The sequence below is a fragment of the Symphodus melops genome (assembly GCF_947650265.1).
Source record: "Symphodus melops genome assembly, chromosome: 1".
Classification (NCBI taxonomy): Eukaryota; Metazoa; Chordata; class Actinopteri; order Labriformes; family Labridae; genus Symphodus; species Symphodus melops.
The window spans coordinates 47,619,853-47,635,388 of NC_136691.1; the positions used below are offsets into that span (position 1 = coordinate 47,619,853).

Below are 15,536 nucleotides of genomic sequence, written 5' to 3' on the forward strand. Positions count from 1 at the left end.
AGGGACCCAAAGACTGTGAATGCAGATACAAGCAGCCAAATGATTTTTCTCTGCAAGGTGCTTGAGCTTTGCCTTAGAGAGTAGAGATAGATCAACCAAATAAAGCTTCTCTCAGTGTCTTGTCAGTTTAAAAAGTGATATTGGGAAAAATCTTTCTTTTTTTTTTTTTGACCACACACTAAATGCACTAAATGTCTCGATGCATTCGGTATATTATTTATATGTAATTTGACCAGATCAGTCAGGAATCACCATGAGCAAAACAACAAACTGTCAACAAGAAAGCTAACAAGGCAAACACTTATATTGTCTAAGACTTACATTCATCAAAGTGCTCACATTTTCTCTCTCTGCATGAGCCTGACCTAAAGAAATGTGTAAAACAGATCTAGACCGATTAAAGTGATCCACTGCCAGCTGAGGTATCAGTGTGAGAAAAAGCCATTTGCCTTCCTTTCTCCGTCCTTCACACAGAGTGATGCAAGGCAGACAAGCAGCTCCAGCTATTGTCTCTTAAAGCCCTGCAAATCTGCCACAGCGGCTGACTGGATTCTGCTCCTGTGACAAGCAAGAGACAGATCACCACGGGGGGGGGGGGGGGGGGGGACCTGTTCATAGAATAATGTAGGATGACAGAATCTCTGTAGAATACATCTAGCTGCTCATATGAAAAGCCACAGAGACCAGGGTGCATTACAGCAGACTGTCTCTGTAACATCTTACAGGATCCACCAAGCAAACTCTACCAACTATACACACCGATTGGGCTGCACACCTGTAAGAAAAAATGAAAACTCAACAGAGTAAGGTTTGAAAGACGACCTTTCCTTAAGGTGAGAGTTGCCTCTATTTAAAATTGCCACAGCCACCAAGCAATCACTCAAAAAAAAGAAGAAAAAACAGTTAAATTAGCTGCAGTCAATTATTTTCATTTCCTTAAAAGTCAAATACTTTTTCTCCTTTCTGACATTTTGGGAAATAAGGCTGTTTGCTGTCTCACCTGCGGTTAGATGAGCGGATTGATTATCATTTACATCAGTGTGCGTCTTCAGTGGAGATGAAAGAAGTGTTTATCCCGGCTTATCAAAAAGTCTGGAAGCAGTAACCTTTCTCTCCCTACTGGATGTCAGAGTCTTATCCTGATGTTGATCTGGATCATCTTCCCCCCGGGGGTGCAACCTCCACTATCTCTCCCTAGTTTACATGTTATACTCTCTCTCTCTCTCTCTCTCTCTCTCTCTCTCTCTCTCTCTGGAATGTCCTCTTTCTAAATACACGTCCCCCTCAAAATCTACATCTATCTGTAATTTCTAAGTTTCACAAACTTGTTTGACCCGGTTTGCCTTTTTCTGTACACATGCTACCTATTGCATGTATTTTAGTCTTGGGAGCTGTATCCTCCTCCTGTTTCACCTCCTGAGTTTTTTTTCTTATGGAAGTGGAATATCTTTAGATTTTTACAAACAATAAATAATCTTTCAGTGCTATACACTTGCTGCATAATGAAATCAGTTGAGAGTCATATGGTTTAGTTTCAACTAAAGTATAAAATCCTTTATCAATCATCTTTTGACATTTATCTAAATATAAATACAATTCAGGATAATAAATAAATGGGTCATTTTAAAAAGTGAGAGGCAGTCAACAAAACAGTCCCCTGACAAAGACGGTTCAGTGGTTGTTCTGAAGCTTGTTTGTGGTGAGTATTTTCCTCCTTTTTTGGAGGCTAAAAATATCCCTGACCAATATGTTTTGTGAATGCAGAGAGATGAAACAGATCTCTATCCAACTCCCAGAGAGAGAGTGAAGAAAGCATATTTCCCAAAAATGTCAGGATCTTCCTTTGAACTGAACAATCAAAGAAACGTGTTAGAGTTTTAGATTTCATACTGAAGAAGTTTCAACATTAGCTGGCTCACTTTCAATTACGGGTGAAGCATTTAAAAGTCCATCTGTCAGCTTTTAGCTCTTCAGTCTCCGGCTCCCAGTAGACCTGCCGAGCGGCTGCAGGTGCATCCTAATGCCATCAATTTCTGAAGGACAGCTTAACAAAGACATTTCCAATCCTGCCTGGATGATTTTTTGCATTTTGTCCCCTCTCAATTACAGACATGTGTCACAAGCCCAAACACTGGTGCCTCTTTCATTGTGAACATTTTCTGCTCCTACACCAAAGCCTCTGACCATCAGAACATCCATATTAAGCAGGCCTGCACAGCCAGACGCTTTGTGAGCCCAATAATTCCCCCTTTGTGGCAGGGGGTTTATCCTGCAATCACGATTTGATATTTACTTTACAGATTACATTTATCTCCTTTTCAAAAGATTTTTCAAAGCTAGAGGCCCATCATCATTAAAAAAAATCTATCCATTTAGTATCCGCTGTGGACTTTTTTTTACTTAGATTCATGCAGTGTTTATAGAAAATGCTAAAACTCTGAAGCATTATTAAGATTGTGTATAAATGTTTTACTCTTGAAATTGTAATCATTATATAATATAATTGTAAAATAATTGTATAATTGAAATTGTCTTTTTTGAAGTGAAACAACAATAATTTGAAGAAACAATGTTTTTTTTTAGAATCAGAATAGTTTTGGGTTAATGCTTTTATGGAAGTACACAATTGAGTGATACAAACTGTCCTTAAAATAATGTTTGGACAATTGGAACATGGACACTCTTTTGAAACAAGCAGGAGGGATGTAGTTAGAGGGTCTCACCATGTTGAGTTTGAGCTCCATGTTGAGGACTCCTCCGCTGTCTAAAACAGGCATCAGGTTAATTGCAAAGACGGCCGCTCTGTCTGGTGGAATCGATATATTCGGACCAAAGAAGACGTAGAAGTGCACAGAGAAGGTGTCCAGCTCATTGCGCAGAGTCGGGCGGATTGGCCAGCACTTGCTGGTGTCGGCGGTGGGAGCGAGGTAAATGACGCTGTCCTCTGAGGTGTGCAGGTGACTGGCATTCTGGGACAGGCCGGACAGGGCGGCCATAGACATCGCGTCAGAGAGGGAGAAACCCATCGCTGTTCCAAAAGACTGAGGCATGTTCATGGAGGAGCCGGGCTGCGATTGATCCTTTGACAGGTTGGACTTGGAGCAATCTTGTCAGAGGAGGAAACAAACAAAAATAAATCAAATGGATTCCTACATGAGCTGAACAGTGCCTTGAATCTTTTGTTTTAATAATCTCTGTCAAACAAAGTGAACTGGCAAATATAAATGCACTTATTTCAACTGTTTTATAAGAAAGTCTTTTGCAAATGTTTTGAATGATCCCCCTTGGCGCGCTGCTGTGCTGTAAACATTCGTAACATTTCAGCTCTGTATACCGCTTTTTAATGAGACAGGATCCACAGTAATTGCAAACACTATGCTTTCACTCAACACAAAGCAACTCACTGCAAAATGGTCATTGATAGCAACTGGCAGAGTATCATCAAATACTCTCAATCCCCAAGGGTAAAGGATTTCAAATGCTTCTCTTGCTCAGCCTGGTTACATAGAGTTGTCTCAGAAAAGGTTTGAAGTGTGTTGATGTCCGTTCAGGCAGCTGAAGCACTCCTCAAAATACTGAAACATCACATACTGCAGGCTCGTAGCAGACATAACTTTGGTAGAGCCAAAAAAACTGTGTAATAACAGAAAGGCTAAAGCACAGACTACGTTTCACAACATACATACTCCAAAGAGTTCGCCTCATTTTGTCTTTATATACAGCATGGCACATACAGTCTCTTTGATGGCCACTGATCTATTTAGGGCAAGACACCTGCTGTGAAAATACTGTATAAACAACAATGATAAATAATAAAGTGCAACCTAGTTTCCCCACTTACTGTCTCGCCTGCTACACTGATACCTGTAAATTAGACCAAATTCAAATGAGGAAACCTTTACTGAGACAGCTCATAATAACAATAGCCAATATGAGAAAGAAAGCTTGAGAAGGTTAGGACACCAGATGGTCCCTGAACCTGAGGTTTTCTTCAATTTAAATCCACAAAAGGTCAAGCAAGATCTGCCTGGCAGGCAGGGAAGGATATAGTGTGAATAATTAGTCTGTGTTGCCATGGTGACAAAGTGCACTGTATAGTGTCCGACAGCGGAAGGGGGATCGCTACATGGGAGTAGACTTCCCGCTGATTTGTGAACCCTCCCTGTGGAGTGGGCATAAAGAATATCTCAGCCCTCCAAGCAGCATGCAGCACTTAAGCGTGGCATCACCAGCTCCCTGAACACATCGCCTCGATTTGGGCTCTGCTTTTTATGTACAAGCGTCTAAATGGACGACCAGCGAGCGTCTGGCTGGCTATCGCAACACGTCCAAAACATAATTTCTGCCCCACATACTGTATCTGCAAGAAGCACAAGAAAAAAGATAAATGATAAAAAGACAATTGAAGATTTTTGCTTTGATATGCGGACAAAATCATAACAACCAAAAATTACTGATTTTTTGCAAGCAACTGTGCAATTTGAAAACCAAAATCCTTTCTACTTTTCCATAGTGATTGATTTTTAAATATTGGATGTGAAATGCTGCAGAGATTTACTCTGCGCTTTTCTCTGGCCTAATGTTTGAGTCCTTGGGTTTATGAAAGCCACCCTTGTATCATCTAAAATTACACATCAAAAGCAGCAAGAGGAAAAATTATGAACAACGCTGGAAACTAAAACCCTGTAGCGAAAAGTATTATTACGATTTCCTTGAATATCACCAAGAAAGAGGAAAATGAACCCATTACCTATAATTAAATCATTAAATGGTTCTACTTAATTTTTTTAATTTGGTCAAATAATGACGTCTAAGAAAACAGCTGCACATCACAGTATGAAAAACTGAAATAGGACGACAAATATAGAACTAAGCCCTGTGACCCTGCTGTTATATTCAAATAATGTGTAAATTGTTTGATTATGCTATTAAATAAAACAGCATTGGTAACCATTAGCACACAGTAAAAGGGTGGAGATGTAGTGCACTTCAATGATATAATCTTTACATTTTCAGAGACTTGCAGATGTAAGGTAAATAGATGGAGTGGTACTATCTTCCTCCCAGCATCTCTGTTTTGATTTAGATATCTCAAAATAACTTTTCAATCGACAACTTGCAACTTGTTTGTTAACAATTAACATGTTTAGCCTACCCTTCCCTTTTTGCAATAAAGAGCACCACAATAAGCTTTGTGTTTTAATGATCTGCCATGTTTACCTCATAAGAAGTGTAAATCACTTAAAACAGGGTTCTTCTGATTTAAAAGCTATATCATTTTGTTTAAAAATGACTAGTTAGGGTTATTGCATCTCATGAAAAAATCCTAAAATTGTCTAATCTGTCACCCTCACCCCTCGGGCAGTTAAGAAGACACCGACTATACGGTGCCAGAGCCCACCTCTTCCACCCATGCCAAATATACTCACACGAGTCAATTAACTGGACTTTGGGAGGTTTTCTAAGCGTGACTACACCCTAAACATGCCTGAATGAGACAATGCAACAAGGCAATAACTTACACAGGTTCAAATACACTGTGCATATATTCAAACAGCAATCCAGAGTATTTAATTATATTTGCCACAAATAAGTGATTTAGCCTTTGTCAGATAGATCCGTGCCATCTAAAGCCTGACAGGGGAAAATTGCACAAAGACACTTTTTCTTACCATCTTGACGCTGTGATGTCTAAAGCATCGTACCTTTTTTAATTTGGACCCAGATGTGGGACAGACAGGCGTTTTAGTTGATTCATTGATTCTTATCGTGGTGCTGTCAGAGGCCACTTTTTGTGAATTTCTCCTTTTTTGGCTTGAAACTAATAGACTTGTTTGATGACCATGTGCCATTGGTGGTTAGCTTATGTTATCAAACTTCAATGAAATATTTCATCCTTAAATGATTATTCTTTTATGACACTTTCTTGCAACATTTAACTATATGTCATTCTTCAGTCATTTTGAAAACTTTCAATAATTTTGTGAACTCAATTGCTGCAATTGCTCTTTAGTTGTCGATGATGTTTTGATCGTTTTACTCTGTGTCTATGGTTGCAGTCTTGTGTTGCACTGTTGTCCAAGACAAATTTCCCTCAGGGGACAATAAAGCTTATCCATCCATCCATCCATCCATCCATTAAAAAATTCATTAAATGTACTTCCACAAAACAACTAACATGAACAACACATGATAAAAGGCCACGAGCTGCCTGGCCAGACTGATAATGTCATATTAAAAGATTGTGGATTTGTAGATTATGTTTTTGTTCATATTACTGATACAGGATGAAGCCATTTGCTGCTTTAGTTTAGGTAGGCCTGCTCTACCAGTTAGAGTAAGCATACATCACACTCTGCCTGTAAAACAAACTCACCTGTGATCTGCACCCCGATGCGGAAGTAGACATTGGAGTTACTGAGATATCGCTCCACCAAGATGTAGTACCATTGCTCCCATGCAGGAACAAGGGTGTCTAATTCACAAGGGTTCCACTCCCTGCAGTCAAGGGCACTTGAGTTATGCACAGGAGGCGCCCGCGCTCTTATCTTCAGCACCACGGGACAACTCTCACTACTCTTGTTCCTGGTGCTGCAGTTTACCAGCTGAACCTTCACCTTGGATATATAATTGGGGATGAACACTCTGCACCAGCACGCACAAACAAATAAAAACACAGAGAAGCATGTTTAAGCACAGTTATTATTCCAGCATAATATAAATAAAAGCAACATTTTTAAAATGAATTTGTTAATAAAGTCTAGTTTGATAAATGATTTTTAGATTGGAACAGTAAGAACATCAGAAATAAGAAAAGTCCCCCATTGCTATTTAAATCTAGATGGTAAAAAAAAAACACGTCATTTACCAAGTGTATCTTTAAATATGTACGTTCTTCATAACCTCATAATTAATTGTAAGGGTTTAACTAAAGTTAAAAGTCTAATAAACTTCTAAAACACTGTGCTTACAAAAACTTTTGACATGATGCAAAAACCAGTGAAAAGTTTTTCTATTGATATACGTACACAAAATATGTAAATGTACTAATATCTAAATTCTAATCTAACATTTTAAGGCCCTTCACATAGTTTCTTATGCAGACACTTTCAAAAGATCAGGAGAAAAATATATGGAAACCTTCAACATTTCATATCGCTCTTGTTTACAATACCGAAGTGACTTTTAGAGAAGAGGAAGTTAATAAAGGAGATCAGACTAGAAGCAAACATCTTTTTTAAAGTGAAAATGTAAGGTAAGCTCATAGAGAAGACTGAGTGAAAGTCATAACCTGAGAGGTAGATGAGTGGGTGGGCTGCATGTGGATTATGCAAAAATTAAAGTGTATTTCTCTTTCAAAAAGTGCTCAAAGCCTACCCCACCCTCACTTGTGGATTTGGAAACTCATTTGAAAGATTTACTTGTAAAGTGCAGATCTGTTATGGGCAGGGATCATCTGGTCGATGAAGTATCCTGGATAAAGCACCGAAATCCCGATCAGCTTTTGGACGATGAGCTGAGGCTGGAACAGATACTGGCATTCTTCAGACAGACCCTGCACAAGTAACACAGCAGGGGTTCAGATGGTGTTTTAGTGGTTAACTCAGCAATATTTCTTAAAAGCCAGTAAGGGAGACATTAGATATCATGCAGACTGCCTAAAAAATCCCTAATGGCCTGTGTGCATAAAGCCTGTCGCCCTGCTGGATTAATATCACTCTGTCCTCACTTTGACTGCCACACAGCGTAACATGCAACCACTATTTCACTCGTGTTGTTCTGAACCATTAATGCTTGATGTGCATTACTCTGTGAGATGAGCCGAGCAGGCGGAATGACTGGGAGGCACGAGCCGTGAATTGTTGATGTGCATGATCTGCTGTAAGATTTGTTTTAGATAGAAATCGGGCCCTTTTTGCACTAGATTCAAAAGGACAGGTGTGAATGCCAAATGAGGTCCTTCATTTCTGTCAAGCAGTCTCCAACCCACCCTGCTCGAGTCACAATTACTGTGACATGTGGCATTAGTCTGGGAGCCGCCGAGGTGACCCTTTGATTTATTACAGCCTGTCAGTCTGACCTGCACATGTATCATGTAGAGCAAAATGTGTTTTAATTAAGGTGCAGCCAATATGGGATTTTGAAGGCCAATGTTTTTAAATAATAACTGCAGACAGATTGTGATGACGTTCAAATGCTTTAAATATAGGAATAAATATACTTCCCTTACATTTTTAGTCTTGGCAGGATGTTGAAGCCTCAAAAAATCTATTTATACTGTAGAGCACTTCACCTCCCCAATAGAAACCCTGACTAATTGCTTTATTTAAGCTCCTTCAGACACAATGACGACCTGAGAAATTTTACTTTTAAGGAAAACTCTGGAGTTTACATTAAGTTTCTCCTTTATTAGTTACACCTGAACAGTCCACTGCAATATGCACAACCACTGACAGCTTATACTCAACCTTGATAAACTGATATTTGAGTCTGTAATTAGAAGTACTAGATTGTGCTATGTTTAGTCAATCAATCACTAAGTGTCATCTCCACACACTTTACAAAAGAGCATATGGAATAAAGAGCATATGGGAGAAGTGATCCACATCCACACACACTTATGAAGTTTCAGGGACTACACATTTATTTTAAGGCTCAAATTATTGTTTTTGCTAATATTATAAAAGATTGTTTACAATTGTTATGTAGCATGTATTTATTGAACTCACTTATTGTCATTTTATTTTAGATAGTTATTTTAGTTACGAAAAAGATTGAAATTATTACTGTCTTTAGTTGACCTTTAAATGCAAAAGATACCCTCCGTGACAAAAATAATTGTTTCTATGTCGATAATTTTAAGGCTTTTAAGCTCTGCAGCTGGGTAGTTGTCAAAAGACACTGTTTACAAAACAGCCTCTATTCAAAAAAGATTTCATTTTTTACATTTTCCACACCAAAGATCCATGTTGAGCGATGTTTGCCTATCAAAAGGTAGCAGGGTGAGACTTTCCACTCAAAAAACACGATCAAGCATGAACGAGACAAGATGAGCTACGAAATAAAGACTATCAGTTTGTCCAGAGGGGGCGCCAAAATAGACATAAAGCAAAAAGCCCTACATTCATTACATTCCCACAAGCCTTGCTTTATGAATATGCTACCACAGATGTAGAGCAATTGACAGTCTCTTAAATTGGATATATGATTACTCATAAGAAAAATGACTTGAACAGTGAAGAAGTAACATCATAGTCCAGAAGCACAAAGATGTTCACTTTGATTGTTAATCGCGTTATGTCCCCTCAATCTCCTCACTTCATCTAAGCTCTTTATGAATATGTATTGAATTTAAATTTAGGATGCATCTAGTTATTACAAGCAAGTGATTGAGCATGATTTGTATGTCAATTGTTGCTTTTTGTCTTCCAAAAATGTAATTAGTTAATAATGCAAACAAAATGATATGTCAAACATAGTGTAATCACAAAGAGGTATACATGTCAAAGAATCTAGACTGGTTGTGTTGAAGAAATGTGTTTAGACAGAAGGAGTCCTTTAAATAAATACTTTTTTGTGAAGTCAAACCGTGTAGTGTTTCTTGATTGCAATGAGAAATATGAGGCACAAAGCTTCTTCCAAATCCTGTGTGTTTAGATCAACATTTGACTTGAGGTATTTATATATGCTGTGTGCATTCTCCCTGTTTTGCTTGCATTCCTTCCTTCCCGTATTTCCTCTCTGAAAATGAAAACATCCCACCTTGGCTGCTGGAGAATTGCTTCAGGAAGGAATTCAGGAATAATTTGGAATAGGCATGTTATTTCCATCTTTACAGTGTGTCATCTGTGGTAGGTCACAGTTGAGCAAAGGCAGCTTTAATGCCCAGTGCTGCCATCACAAACCCTTTTTCTTTTTGTGCATGCAATTTTGAAAACAACTTTTGATGATGTTTTTGATTGTTGTGAATTCCAGCTGCACCTTTGCCAGCCAGAGGAAATCACAAAGGAAGCACAACTGAAGACCAGAGACATACAAATTGCCTGAAATGGAAATCAGCAGGTGTTTATGTGGCCAAACAGGAAAACGTGATGAGATGAAGAAAAACTCTGTGACTCTGTTCTGCCTCTTTGAGCTCTGAAGCACAAAGTGGAATACTAATCCCAGCAGATACTTACATCATTTTTCAGTTAAGTAACCATGAAGAAAATGTGCTGGATGTAGATCTCATTTAAGATACATTACATAACACGTTCCCACGAATAAGATTCTGTTTAAACAGCCTCTTTTATAGAATGATGTATAACAAAGCTGAGATCAAAGCTTTTCATTTGCTGCTTTAAACAGCTCAGACTGGGTGAGATGTTCATCCTGCAAGTAGCTCATGCTCGAGCCAAGAAAAAGCAGGTCTACAGTGATGTCAGTTCATCACTTTGTGCCCAAGCCTACACATTTCCACAGCTCTACTGGATGGATTGTGAAGAACAAAAAAATGACTTACTTTTTTTTTTTTTACATCTCATTTTTCATCTTGTTCAACCAAAATGTTACAATGGTCTCAATTTATCGGGTAATACATTTTACAATAATCTGATATATAAGTCATATGTTCATTGCATGTCATTTTGCAAACATAGCTCCTACAGTCTTTCCCGACAAAATAGTGTTGATCCACTGACTGTATATCAGGCACCAGAGCCATGTTAACATTTGTGTGATGATATGATCAGTATTGAATGGATAGCCATTGAACTGTGACTATAAAGCTTTTCACATCATTGTTTTACAGATGCATTGTTTAGTACATCCAAGAGCTGGGAGCATAGTTGTAGACACCTTTTATAGAAGAAGTGAAAAAAACTAAATGTTTTTAATGATTCAACAAAAAAGTGACCAAGAAGCTATAATCCCTAGTTTGCTTAAATATTGTCATTTGAGCAGTAGTACAGGGAGAGTTTTGACCATGCCTTGTTGTCTGTCTTTGGGGCACTTTTCTACATCTCTGCATGTTAGCTCTGCAGCAGAATATGCTGCTAAAGTTTCCTAACCACAATCCAAGTTACAGGCAGCTCTCTTATTACCGTCCTTATTGTGTCCTTGTCTGCTCTAGGATTATACCAGTGTATTTGTTTGTACAAAGTTTGCATTGGTTTTACAACAAAATCTCCTCATCAACATACACAACCTTTCTGCTGTATCCCACATTCCACTATTTGAGCACGGAGGCGACTTTAGCACAAAAGACCACACTGTCAACATTGTTTGTATAAAAGCTGACCTCTGTGAGCACAGAGTAAAAAAACACTGAACAACTGATGTTTGAATCAAGTACAAACTTTCAGATTACGATTACGATTGTAACTGTTTAGGTTTACCTTGACTGAGATCTTGCCTTCGTCCTTGGGTAAATGGGCGGCTAGGAACCAGTCTCCAGGGAGCGGACTGGTCACATTGAATGCTCCTGTTGTACGGTTTGGCAGAGTCCAAGTGAGAGTCACTGCAAAGGATCCTGGAACAACCGTATCCCGAGGGAAGCGGGTGTAAAGAGGATTTATTACAGGAGGAGCCCCGGACCTGAAGTACCTGTTCATCACAGATTACAAATACAATCCCTGTAAGATTTAATATTTCCATCAACAACAGTGGCATCTGCTAAATTATGAACACCCCCCCCCCCCAGCACAGATGGCTTGTTCTAATTCATATATGGAAAATTTGAAACATTAATAATCATATCCAGCCCGGCATATTTGAGTGTGATAACCGTGTCAGCGTTAACCATAACATCACAGGGACACAGAAGTGTCACCTGAGAAACCAGCTCTCTGCTCACCTGCTGTATATGACAAAAATAGATGGGATAAATTCAAAGCTAAATGATGGATGCTAAGATTTTTGAAAACAGCCGTTTCTCCATATGTCAAGGACGCAAGCAAAAGCTGACAGTGTTCACTGTTAACCAGCTGCCAAAACCTTATGCAAAAGGTAAACTGAATATGATATTTATTCATCTATTTTTACCAGACAAAAGGACCAGATTTCAGCTCTGTGTGTAACTTCGACAAAGGAGGAAACAATAAAAGAATCTTAACGAAACTGTCAGGAAAAGACAGATGAATTTCTTACACAGTCACATTGCGGTTCGGACAGCTGTCTCCAAACGTGCCGCCTTGCTCCTTGAAGGTGATGAGGTTCCATACGGCCATCATGGTGTCGTCAGGCACATTGAAGTGGAACAGTTCCACACTCGCAAAGGAGTTGAAAGCATTCAGCTTACGAGGCGTGCGGGTGAAGTATTCAGTCACAAAAAGGCAATCTATAGGGAACAGAAAAGCAGGCAGTGTTCTTCATTATTTTTTTGTGTTGATATACTGTATAAGGATCATATGATAAATTGCCATTTGGGAAATTGAAGAGGCATCTACATATTGTACAAGCTCTATTTTATGTTAGTTGAAGAATCGTGTTTTCATCTAAAGCATCTTCTTTAGACTTAGACTTAGACTTAGACTTAGACTGAACTTTATTGATCCTTTTGGGATGACTCCCTCAAGGAAATTTAGGTTCCAGTAGCATATACAATAAAAATAAAAATGTAGCAGGTAACAATATAAAGAATAATATAGCATAAATAATAGAACACTCTTCCGTTGGAAAAAATATACAAAAAATATGCATGGAAATATAGATATAGAGATTGCCAGTTAGTTTAACTGGTAAATTGCTAACATGACACTGCTAAGCATTAAGATACATTATTATGTTTACTATTTGAACCATCTTCTTGAGTCATGTTGCAGCTTGCTAACATCTTCAGAGTGTCGCTCCTATCATGGATAAACAGGTTGTTTACCATGTTCACTATTTCAATGAAGTCTGTCAGCATGCTCATTTGCATTTTAATGACAAGGCTTATATGTTTATCTAACGTAACACGTGAAGTGTAGTTCTCACTGTGTGTGCCATGCAAGTTAATAATGTAAGCATGTTATCATTTTATGAATGACCATCCTAACATGGCGTTGTTTGTCAAGCTGTGCACTCGACAGATAATCAGCTGTGATTGATAGGAGTTTTGATCATATTTGTACATAAACCTATAGATGCCCTATAAACAGACATGCACCCGTTTTATTTAGTCTGTTTCCAGTGATAACAAGGAGTTTAAGTTTTTTCATCCTCAAAATCTAGACTTTTTTTTTCTTGTGTCACAAGAACTGCAAAAACACAAATAAGCTTAACTTACAAACATAAGTGCGAGCAATGTCCATGCATGTTGTGATCTGCCCTATCACAGTGACCAGCCTATTGTTTTGTTTTCACAGTCACCTTCAAATGTTTGTTATTATCATGAGAAATAGGAGCTTTGTTATCTCGAGTTTTGATATCTTAAGATGACAAGAAAAAAAAAAAGTCAAGATCTTGAAAGAAATGACAGGTAGACTTTTTGTAGAATTAATTCAGGGTACAAACATTTTCCTATTTCTGAGTGCTTTCGTTCTTCTGAACAGAACAGATGCAATCAGACTCTCCATCTTAAACCCATAAAGACATGCTTCTCCTTGAACCCGGCCAACTGTTTGTAGAGCTAGATCATCTAAATATGTGATCACAGACTTAAACTCCTTCTAAAGCAGCTGTGGGAGATGCATGTATGTATGTAGATTCACTCTCACACTGCATAATGTCAAATCCTTGGATTACATCCACCAAAGGCTCTGCATATAAAAGCTGCAGAACATTTGACAGGTGTAATCTCCCATATTACCTACATGAGCCTGGCTGGCTTCAAGCGCAGCCAGCGGGTGGGCAAAATCTGGGGGAAATTGCGTGAGTCACATCATTTCTACACGGGAACATATTGAATCTTTGAGACAAGTATTATCACAACTGCGAACAAGTTGATAAGTAAGACAGTCGCAGTATTTCATGGGTGCAATATAATGAAGCACTTTGATTTGTTTCACTCACAGAGAATGTTTTCAACTCTCCTTTTTCCTTGTAAACCATTTCTAACATCTGTACTTGGAAAACCTGTGGCTATGTCTTTCACTGTTGTCTTTCAGGGGATCATTAATCTCGCCTACAAATGGTGCATAAATAGTCAAATTTCCCAAACAGATTTTAGGATGCAATGAACAGCCTGTGCTGCTAAAACAGCATGAACCCAATTCAACTAAGAGTTACAGCCAGACAGTAAGCGGACTCACTGCGCCAATGCTGTTGTTTACACCTTCTTTATTGCTATTGCTTCTGCTTTTCACTTCAATGATGTCAAAAAAAAAATCAAAAACAAAAAAAAACAAGTGACCCTTTACAGTGACAAGGGTGCTGAGGCATGGATGCGTAGAGCCAAAAGGTTTTCTTGAATGTGCAATGTGTTCCAGTATGTGTCAGGAAAAAGAGAAAAATGGCTCTGTTCTGCTCTTCTCCCCCCACGCTATTACCAGCACCTCAAAGCTCGCGCTGCCTCTCACCTATGGAAGCAACCTTGAATACTAAAGGCGCAGAATAAGGAGGCAGAAAATCCGAAGAATGAAGCAATCTTGCTGTCAAGAGCTAAAGCCTGATCCAGCACAAAGTGCCTTTCCTTACATTTAGGGTTATCTTTGCCTTTGTATTACATGCATAGATCAACTGAAGAGAAACTGCTCACATGCCATAGACGGAAATGGTATAACTCAATAGATGGAGGTGGCACTAACACGGCTGATTTCTGCAGTGAGCTTAAACTTTTGTTCCGTAAATATGATTATAAAGAAACAAAGAAGGGGCAGATCAAATTTACGATCTGGATAACGGGTTGGTATTAGATATTGACAAGACAATTCAAACCCAGCCTCTGATATATTCCTGAGGCAGTGTAAACTTACTAAAAAGAAACTCACTATTAATACCATCGAAGCATCTAACACTGGTTTCTAAAATGAGTTCACCAGGACCCCAAAGTGACAATGATTCGATAACTTAAACCGTAAAAACCGTAAGAAAATCTAAATCCTTGCTTCAAAATGATTTGTTCTCCAAATATTTGATCATTTAGTTTATAGTTTTACCTCTTTTGGAACCAGATATTCTTTAAATATTTAGGGAGAATAGAGAAATAGGGAAAATCCCCCCCTGCTCATAGGTTGAAGGCAGAAAACCTGTTATAACGTTTACAAGTAGAAACTGTTTTACATGAAAGTGCTGCATACAAATATTTACATAAATGTTCGAAATGGCATTTTGGTCAAACTAAGACTATCTTAAGTATTATTTCAGCATCATCTACCCTCTGTGTCTGTGATCATGCATGCAGAAATTCAGAAAATGTCAATGGTCAACATTCTTGGATAATAACTCTGATTTATGAATACAGATAATTGAGGTTTTGTTGTTTGATTGATGTATACATCGATACAGTAAGAATCAACTGACAGACTCAATTTCAAACATATTGGCGTCTTAGGTTGCTGTCAACCTCAAAACAAGACCTGAAACACACAGGTGATGTAATTAGTTGGAATAATAAACATGCACATCTATTTTCAAAC

At 38.4% G+C, this 15,536-nt stretch overlaps 1 protein-coding gene across 1 annotated transcript in view; it reads right to left on the reverse strand.

The window, feature by feature from the left end:
* The window catches only part of tmem8b (transmembrane protein 8B), a 38,096-nt gene that overhangs the window by 20,408 nt on the left and 2,152 nt on the right, over window positions 1-15,536 (reverse strand). Inside the window, exons 2-6 of the mRNA XM_079338765.1 lie at window positions 12,127-12,316; window positions 11,376-11,583; window positions 7,422-7,555; window positions 6,377-6,645; window positions 2,724-3,106 (exon numbers count right to left, since the gene is read on the reverse strand). Of these exons, the coding sequence (XP_079194891.1) occupies window positions 2,724-3,106; window positions 6,377-6,645; window positions 7,422-7,555; window positions 11,376-11,583; window positions 12,127-12,316 (1,184 nt within the window). The remainder of the gene's footprint in view (window positions 1-2,723; window positions 3,107-6,376; window positions 6,646-7,421; window positions 7,556-11,375; window positions 11,584-12,126; window positions 12,317-15,536) is intronic.